General features: G+C 56.1%; 1 protein-coding gene across 1 annotated transcript in view; it reads left to right on the top strand.

The window, feature by feature from the left end:
- The window catches only part of Znf385a (zinc finger protein 385A), a 14,886-nt gene extending 6,552 nt beyond the window's left edge, over window positions 1-8,334 (top strand). Inside the window, exons 3-8 of the mRNA XM_010609384.1 lie at window positions 3,195-3,305; window positions 4,903-5,065; window positions 7,003-7,245; window positions 7,494-7,663; window positions 7,851-7,946; window positions 8,084-8,334. Coding sequence (XP_010607686.1) covers window positions 3,195-3,305; window positions 4,903-5,065; window positions 7,003-7,245; window positions 7,494-7,663; window positions 7,851-7,946; window positions 8,084-8,314 — 1,014 coding nt within the window. The 3' untranslated portion in view covers window positions 8,315-8,334. The remainder of the gene's footprint in view (window positions 1-3,194; window positions 3,306-4,902; window positions 5,066-7,002; window positions 7,246-7,493; window positions 7,664-7,850; window positions 7,947-8,083) is intronic.
- Window positions 8,335-8,340: the final 6 nt, after the last annotated feature.

The raw sequence follows: 8,340 nt of genomic DNA, 5'->3' as shown, positions 1-8,340 counted from the left end.
GCTGCCGCCTCTCCCTCCTCGGTCCCCGGGTGGCCGGCCCATCCCCCACGCCGGCGCGGCCCGAGCCATCTCTGGGTCCCAGCTGGCGCCCCCCTCTGCTGTCACCACACAGGATACCCTATCCTCTGCTTCGCAGGTCCTGGGAGTCGCCCAGACCTTCAGACTTCCCCTCAGGCTCTGTACCTACCCTCAGATCACCATGCTGCTCAGATCCCTTTCTCCAGCCCTGGCCCTTTCCCAGCATCCCTACCCCACCTGCTCTTAGACAGCCCATAGCTGCTTCTCTTTCCTGTATCAGTCTTGCCGGTTCCTCAGGTCTTCCAGTACCTGAGATTCCACCCCCTCTCCCTTGTCATCTAATTTTGAGGGGTGGGGAAGTGGGGTCGTCAAATAAGGGACAGCAGGTTCTCTCAGATAAAGGGCACTGAGGGGAAATATAATAACAGCGCCCCCCTTCCTGTTCCTGATCTGGTTTCCCCCTTCCCTCCCCCTTGCCCTTCCTGATTCATTTTGCCCCAGCTTCAGGGAGCCATTCCCCTTCACGTTGGAGGGCAGGCCGAGGGCAGAGAAAGGGACTATTTGGGGGACTTCTTTAGTCAGTGGGTTGGCCGAGATCCCTGGGAAGGGGCACTGGAGTGAGAGGGCCCTGGGAGATGCTGGCCTCTGCCTCTCCCCCAGGAGCCCTCATCTAGGTCACCAGGGCCTCCTGACCTTGGCCTGGAGCAGCTCTTCAGTGGCTCACATTCCACCTGCACCCGATTGGGCCCAGGAGCCCTCACTTCCAGCCTGGTGTCTGTCCCCTCAGTTCCTGAAAGAGAAGGTGGGGAGGGCCCACCTGACCCCAACCCCAGTTGGTGCTTCTGGACTTTAGCCCAGGGAGGAGGCTGTTCAGGAGTTAAGTTCTCATCCTAGAGCAGGGACCTAAGTGGGGCCTGGACATTCTCGGAGGATGGACATTGGGAAGGTCAGGCTACAACTCATGCTCAGGTCCCTGGGGCCTCTGCCCCATTGAGGAGTGGGCTGGGGTGATGGGGTGGGGCACAGACAGAACTAGGGGACTCTTGCTCTCCCCTCTCCATCCCACCCCTCTGTCCCTACTGTTTTCATTGGGTTTAGGTTTCCTGGCCCAGATTGAATTTCTTTCTGGGCTGAATTCCCATTCTCCACCCAGTTTGTGAGGAAGCCCAGGGCTTAGGAGAACCCTGGGGCAGAGTTGAGGGTCTCTAAATAAGAAAGACTGAGACTTAAAGACTGGGAACTGAGAGCCACAGTCTGTCTTGCTTTCTGATGAAAGCCTGTCTCCAACTTGGTCTGTCTTTCTTTCTGCCAAACACATCATATATTCACACAGATAAACACACAGCTGGAGATTACACAACCTGACCATTCGTAGTGTCAGCAAAGCCCCCAACACAGAAATGTTGATAAAGAAACGACATACACACAGAACATGACACTCCTTCACACCCCACCCCTGCACAGATTGATCACAGCCTGCCTAACACACAGACACACCCATCCTTCTCCTGTTTGGCTTTTCCTTGGATGTGACTGGGGCTTCCAGGAAGCTGACGGGAGGTGAAAAGAGCCACACAGAGGCTGCTTCCAGCGAAGGGCAGGCCAAGAGACTGATGTTTGTCTGGCCAGTTATCTGAACTCAACCATGGCTCCTGCATCTTCCACTACCAAAACAGGACAGAGTAGGTGAGGCCACCGCCCAGTTCGCAGGGATGCTGAGGCTCCCTTCCTAACAACCCCAAGCAGCTGGCCAGACTCCTAGGGGAGGCAAGGAGAGTCAGGACATCTCCCCTTCACATTCCATCTCTCCAGTAGCTCACTGGGACCCTGAAACCTGGGCACAGGGACTCAGCTGAGGTGCTAAAGACCCCTAAGTCCCCAACGACATCTTGATTCCTCCTGCCTAGACCATAAGGTTTCCAGCCTTGGTCAGTTTTTATGAGGTTCCAGTGATCACCCAATCCTCCCGAGCCTGAGGAGGCCAGCGAGAGGCAAGACTGCTCAGGGAGGTGGCTTTGTGCCTCCAGTCCCCTGGCTTTATCACTACAGCCAGAAGACTCAGAGAAACTTCCATCCTCCCCTTCCTCGTGTGAACTCTTGGCCGGAGACTAGGAAGACATCTGCTGATCCAGGGTGGAGACCGAGATGGTTCCTAATCCCGCCCAGCCCTACAGCTCTGCCCCAGAAGCCCTGTTGATCAGGGAGACAGGGTTCAGAAGATCACTGGCCTTAGGCCAGCCCAGCTGTTCAGGTTCCCTTTTGTTTGTTTGTTTGTTTGTTTTTTGAGATAGGGTCTTGCTATGTAGTTCAGACTGGCCTTGAACTATGTAGGCTAGGCCGGCCTCAAATAGTGGTCTTCCTGCTTCAACCTCCTGAATGCTGGGATTACAAGCATGCGCCACCACACCCGACTTTTCGTTTGATTTTCGAGGCAAGGTCTTGTATGTAGTTCAGGCTGGCCTTGAACTCATTATGTGGCCCAGGCTGGCCTGGAACACAGGCAATCCTCCTGCCTCAGCCTCCCCAGTGCTGGAATTATACACATGAACCACCATACCATTTCCCATTATTTTCTAGATCCACCTATTTTCTCCTGAGTTGTTACTCCCTCTAATAGTGGCTGTTTTAAGGAAGTTTAGCAAGTAAGAGTGTTAGGGCAAGCTGGGGCCCGGAGATGGGAAGCTGGGAGCATCAGTCTCCTGGGATCAGAGGCTGCACTTGCCAGATAGTCACACCCTAGAGTGGGGCCAAAAGGTTCAAAGGCTTCAGCGGAAGGCCCTTGGATCTTGTGTTCTTTGGGACTTTGTGTCTCAGTAGGCCTCTGGTCAACTGGAGATAGGTCAAAGTGAGAGTTGGACCTTCATGGCGTGAGGAACCTAGGGAGGAGCTCAGGCTTAGTCCTACCTCTGCTGTGAAGTCATGGTGTGGCCTTGGGAAAAGCACTTCTGCTTTCTGTGAAATGGGAACATTGGGCCTGTGGATCTGTCGGGACCTCTCAGCACTATGAAGATTGGGCTGGAAAGAATCGTGGGATTGGGACTCAGAACCCCAGGTATATTGAGGGATGGGAGGAGGCTCTGGAACTTTGGTTCGACCCAGCTGCTGCTGGGGGTGGGTGGGGATAGTGGACACAGCTTGTGCTGGGGTCCCTGGCTCACCCTAGTCTGCCTCCACAGATGGACCCTGTGCAGAAGGCTGTGCTCTCTCACACCTTTGGGGGACCCTTACTCAAGACCAAGCGGCCCGTCATTTCCTGTAATGTCTGTCAAATCCGCTTCAATTCTCAGGTAAGACGACAATCACACAGCCACCCAGCAGGTGGGTGGGACAGGGGACTTGGAGGGCAGAGGCTGAGAGGTCGAGGTGAGGGGCAGGGATTAAATTAAGGGGAGAGCAGAAAGTGGGAATACTGCAGGAGGGGCAGGGGCAGGCACTTGAAAAGAACAAGTTTGCTGCATATTCAGGCATGAAGTTTATCAGTCCTCCAAAGCTGACCTCTCCTTCCCTTGGGGACTTAGGGTATCCCTAGCTCAGAGCTTCTTGGAGCGATGGTGTCTGAGTGGAAGTGTGGCCTCTGCCCCCTTTGGTTCTTAGGTAGGTCATTGGCTCCCCTGCAGTGCCTGTGTCCTCTTTGCCCTCTGATAACTCCTCCTCTGGCCCACACAGTTCCCTCTAACCTCCTGGTTCCCTTTTCTCTATTCATTTCTGCTCTTTTCCCTCCATATCACACATAAAGTTCTCCATAGGGAGAAACCACCCAAAGCCCAGAACCTGTGTGTCCAGCCCCCATATTTCCTCCCTCTGAGGCTCCACTGGGACTTCTGTCTGGGTGGAGAGGGGACTTTGTGGGGTGCTGGCTCTAGGAGATTTCGGAGAAAAACAGAAGAGCCTCCTTCCACTGAGTAGGCGAAAATAAAAGCATGCTCTGTTTCCCTATCCAGTACACACACACGCGCGCACACACGCACACGCTCACACACATGCTGCATGCCACTGGGCCCTGCATACCACTGCCCTCCCCTGGGCTGTCAATCTTCTTTTCCTGCCTATCCACACCTTTTATTTCTACCCCTGTCTAGGTGACCTTGTGCCTCCAGGATTGTACATTCTTAGCAGTGGTGAAAACAGAGTGGAGGGTAGGGGCGGGCAGCAGGTAGGGGAGCCGGGGCCAGCAGTTGCACTCTTCTTTAGCTTAGGCCCCAGGCATCTCCTCTACCAACCCTCCACACACTGACAAAGGGGACGACATCTGAGGGGTGGGAGTGAAGCCAGCAGACAGCCCTGTTCTCCTTTCGCACTCCCCTTCCCTCCCCCATCAAGTGGCTCTGTTTTGACAGCTGTCTCTGCTGCTGTCTTTGCTGCTGTCTTCTGTCTCCAGAGCTGGGCTTGAGGCCAGGGTCCTCCTAGGTGTCCGCAGAGGCCTCAGGGAAAATGAGACCCAGGGGGAGAAGTCAGAATAGAGCAGGACATCAGAGCTGCTACTCTGAGCAGGATGCTGGCAGCAGGGGCTCAGGTCCTTAGGCCTAAGGCCTAAGAGGCGACAACTGTCTGCACTGTTTGCCCCTTCCCAATTTAGAATTCTTTCTTGGGTTTGGGGTCCCCCTCCCTTCACCCTGGGCTGGGTGAGAAGCCTGAGTCTGCAGCCAGGCCTCAGGTGTGCATTCTGGGCTAGGTGGGGATCCAGAGTCCCAGAGACTCAAGCTTGAGAAGCTCATCTGAGCCCCAGGAATAACGAGATTTATTAGCATGGGACTTCACATCTCACGGGTATAGGAAGAGATTCACTGCAGCCTGCTGTGGCCACCCAAGGACCTGAAGCTCTGAGGGGACATCAAGCAGATCAAAGGTGTCCTCAGCTTCTGTTTTCTTCCTCCATCCCTAAAGAGCCAGGCTGAGGCACACTACAAGGGTAACCGCCACGCCCGCCGAGTCAAAGGCATGGAGGCAGCCAAGACCCGAGGCAGGGAGCCTGGCATCCGGGAACCTGGAGACCCAGCTCCACCAGGCAGCACCCCCCCAAATGGGGATGGCATAGCCCCCCGTCCAGGTGTGTCTGAGACTCCCCGTCTTCTCCAGCTGATCTCTATTCTGTTCTCTGCCCATTTCCCAGAACTCTCCTCTGCCTCTCTGCCTCCTCCTCCTCCCTCCCCCCCGCGCGCTTTTCCTCCTCCACCCCCCCCCCCGCCCCCACCCAAGGTAAGTCCTGGAGCCAAGCACAATGACAGAAAATTTCCATCCTGTCACCCTCCCCCACCCCCACCCAGCTCTTCTCAACAGAGTTCCCACTGTCTGTCCTCCCCGCTGCCCAGTGACTCAGAGGGGCTAGGGTGAGGCCACCTGGCAAACCTCATCAAGGAAAGGGGAACCAATCTAGAGAGAGGCCCCCTCCTGGGGAGAGAGAATCAGGACATCAGAGTGCTGGCCCTGCCAGGGCTCCCCTCAGGGAAGACTGAGTCCAAGCAACCCAGGCAACTCCCTGGATGATGTTGGATAGACCTTTGGTCCCCTCTGGGCCAGAGTTTTCTTCTCTAGTAAGTAGGAGAGAGACTTTAAGACCGTTGAGGTCTTTCCCAGGTTTACAAAAAGCAACTCTGAAATTCTTTTTCCCTCATGGCTGGTGGCCATCCTTAACCACACTTCCAAGAAACAGGAGAAAAGAAATAAAGAGAGGAAGATATGAGCCGCCTCCATCCTGGGATTACAACATCAGACACGAGTCAGTCAGGGCCAGCTCTAGAGAGAGCTAATGTCCCCCTTGTCCCATTTCCTCCTACCCTGGCCTGCCTTTCCCACCCCACCTAAGAATAAGAAACAAGGCTCTGCACCACCAGTTTAGAACCCAGATTCCCCACTCTAACCACACACACACACACACACACACACACACACACACACACACACACAGAATCACCCTCACACATGCATAGGTGTAGAGGGAACAGGCATAAGTTCTGTTTGTGCTCCAGCTGCTTCCTAGCCCAGGCATCTGTAGTTTTTTTCCTATCTTAAGCATGCTTAGTTGGTTAATGTCTCTGTAACACGATAATGGTGGTGGCTGTTAACATGTCTTAAATAACACTGTTCTAGGTACTTTACACGCATTACCTCATTTAGTTCTCCATTCTCTCTGTCTGAGGATCCAGGGCAGGATGACTCTACCTGCCCTGATTTTATCAACCAGGTAGCCCTGTGCAGACTAGGATATGGACGTGCTGTCTGGGTTAGGATGAAGGTAGAGGATTCAGAAATGAAGACAATATAGAAGAGGAAGGATCACAGTACAGGAAACAAATGGACACCTGAGGGGTCAGATCCCCACCCCCACCACAGACCTCCCCATGACCCGGAAACTGGATCGGCTGCTACAACAAGAATGGGAGTGCTAGAGTTTCCCCGGCGCAGAGGCCAGAACCCAGTGCTGAGGCCTGGGCCTGTGCATCTTTAATCAGGGCATGAATTATAGAGCAGCCTGCATCCCTGTTTCTTCCCTCTCCAGTTCGGTTCTGCTGTTTCTGTTTCCCTTTGCTGTGTCTGCATCCATCTCTCCCTCCCTCATCCTGGTTCTGCCCTTTCTACAGCTCGTCAGTGGGCCTCCGTGGGGGCTGGGCAGGACTCTGGGCAGGGGATGTCCTGGCCGGAAGCCCAGGCTCACTGGCAGGCCACATGAGAGTGGGGTAAATCTTTCTTCTGTGTCTCTCCCCCTGGCTGGCAAGGACGCCAGTTTCACCCTCAAGGTAGGCTGGTGGGACTGGACCTCTTTGCCTATTCCTATCTTTGGGGAAATGCGCCAGGACTGGAGCCTCACACCCAGCCAGTGCAGCTGAACCGTGTCTGGCTGTGGCTCAGGGCATGAGAACATGCATGTTGTCACAGGGTGGGGATTCCTGGGTCCTTGCCCTCCAGGAAATGAGGAGTGGGGGTGTCCACAGGAAGTGGCTTCTCCAAGAGCCATCTGTAGTGACCCCCGTGTTTCTCCCCCAACAGTTTCCATGGAGAATGGACTGGGTCCAGCCCCAGGGTCCCCAGAGAAACAGCCTGGCTCCCCATCCCCTCCCAGTGTTCCAGAGACTGGCCGGGGTGTAACCAAGGGTGAAGGGGGTACTCCAGCCTCAGCTTCCTTGCCTGGGGGTAGCAAGGAAGAGGAGGAAAAAGCCAAGCGGCTGCTCTACTGTGCTCTGTGCAAGGTGGCTGTGAACTCCCTGTCCCAGCTTGAGGCACATAACAAAGGTATGGGCTCTCCTGCCCCCAGTCACGCTCCTGTCCCCCGACCACCCCTGCCTCCTACATCCTGACCTCCCCCATCCCTGGGCCCTCTGGGACCTACCAGCCTGTCTCCCTCCTTACCTCCCCCCCCACAGCTACCCACACTTTCCCCACAACTACCATATTGTAAGTGACAATTCCAATATTCGAGACCTGGCAGGCCTGGAGAATTTTTTCTCTACCCCTTTCCTTCTGCCCTCGGTGGGCTTTAGGTACTAAGCACAAGACAATTCTGGAGGCCCGAAGTGGGCTAGGGCCCATCAAAGCTTACCCTCGACTAGGGCCTCCCACCCCGGGGGAGCCAGAGGCTCCTGCCCAGGACCGAACCTTCCACTGTGAGATCTGCAACGTCAAGGTCAACTCGGAGGTCCAACTGAAACAGGTGGGTCTAAGGCCCTTCCCGGGAATTCTGGGGAGCTGTACCTGCTGAGGAAAGGAGAACAGGTGCTCGGGTGAGGGCCTTTTCAGGCTCTAACCCCTGTACCGGAGGCGAGGCCCGGGGCGTGGAGCACGGTCCTCAGCACTGCGGCCCCTTCCTACCTACTCACTCCCACATCCCGCCTCCGCAGCACATCTCCAGCCGGCGGCACAGAGATGGCGTGGCTGGGAAGCCCAACCCACTCCTGAGCCGTCACAAGAAGCCTAGGGGCGCCGGGGAGCTGGCGGTGAGGCCCGGGAGCTGGGGAATCGGGCCACGGGAGGACTCGGACGGGGTGGAGGGAAGGACGCAGAGCGGGCGGGGAAACGTGGGATTTACAGCACCGACGGGTGACCTTCTCTTTCCCGCCTCACCGTGCTTCAGGGCACGCTGACTTTCTCCAAGGAGCTGCCCAAGTCCCTGGCCGGCGGCCTGCTCCCTAGCCCCCTGGCGGTGGCTGCGGTGATGGCAGCGGCTGCGGGCTCCCCGCTGTCCCTGCGCCCAGCTCCGGCCGCACCTCTTCTACAGGGACCGCCGATCACCCACCCTCTACTCCACCCGGCTCCTGGACCCATCCGAACTGCGCACGGTCCCATTCTCTTCTCCCCCTACTGACCTCAACCCTGAACCCCTCCCATTCA

This window comes from Fukomys damarensis, unplaced genomic scaffold (genome assembly GCF_012274545.1).
Source record: "Fukomys damarensis isolate Sample0158 unplaced genomic scaffold, DMR_v1.0_HiC HiC_scaffold_15, whole genome shotgun sequence".
In the NCBI taxonomy this organism is placed as follows: Eukaryota; Metazoa; Chordata; class Mammalia; order Rodentia; family Bathyergidae; genus Fukomys; species Fukomys damarensis.
Note: the sequence above shows the minus strand (reverse complement) of the source record. Positions and strands in the feature narration are given on the sequence as shown.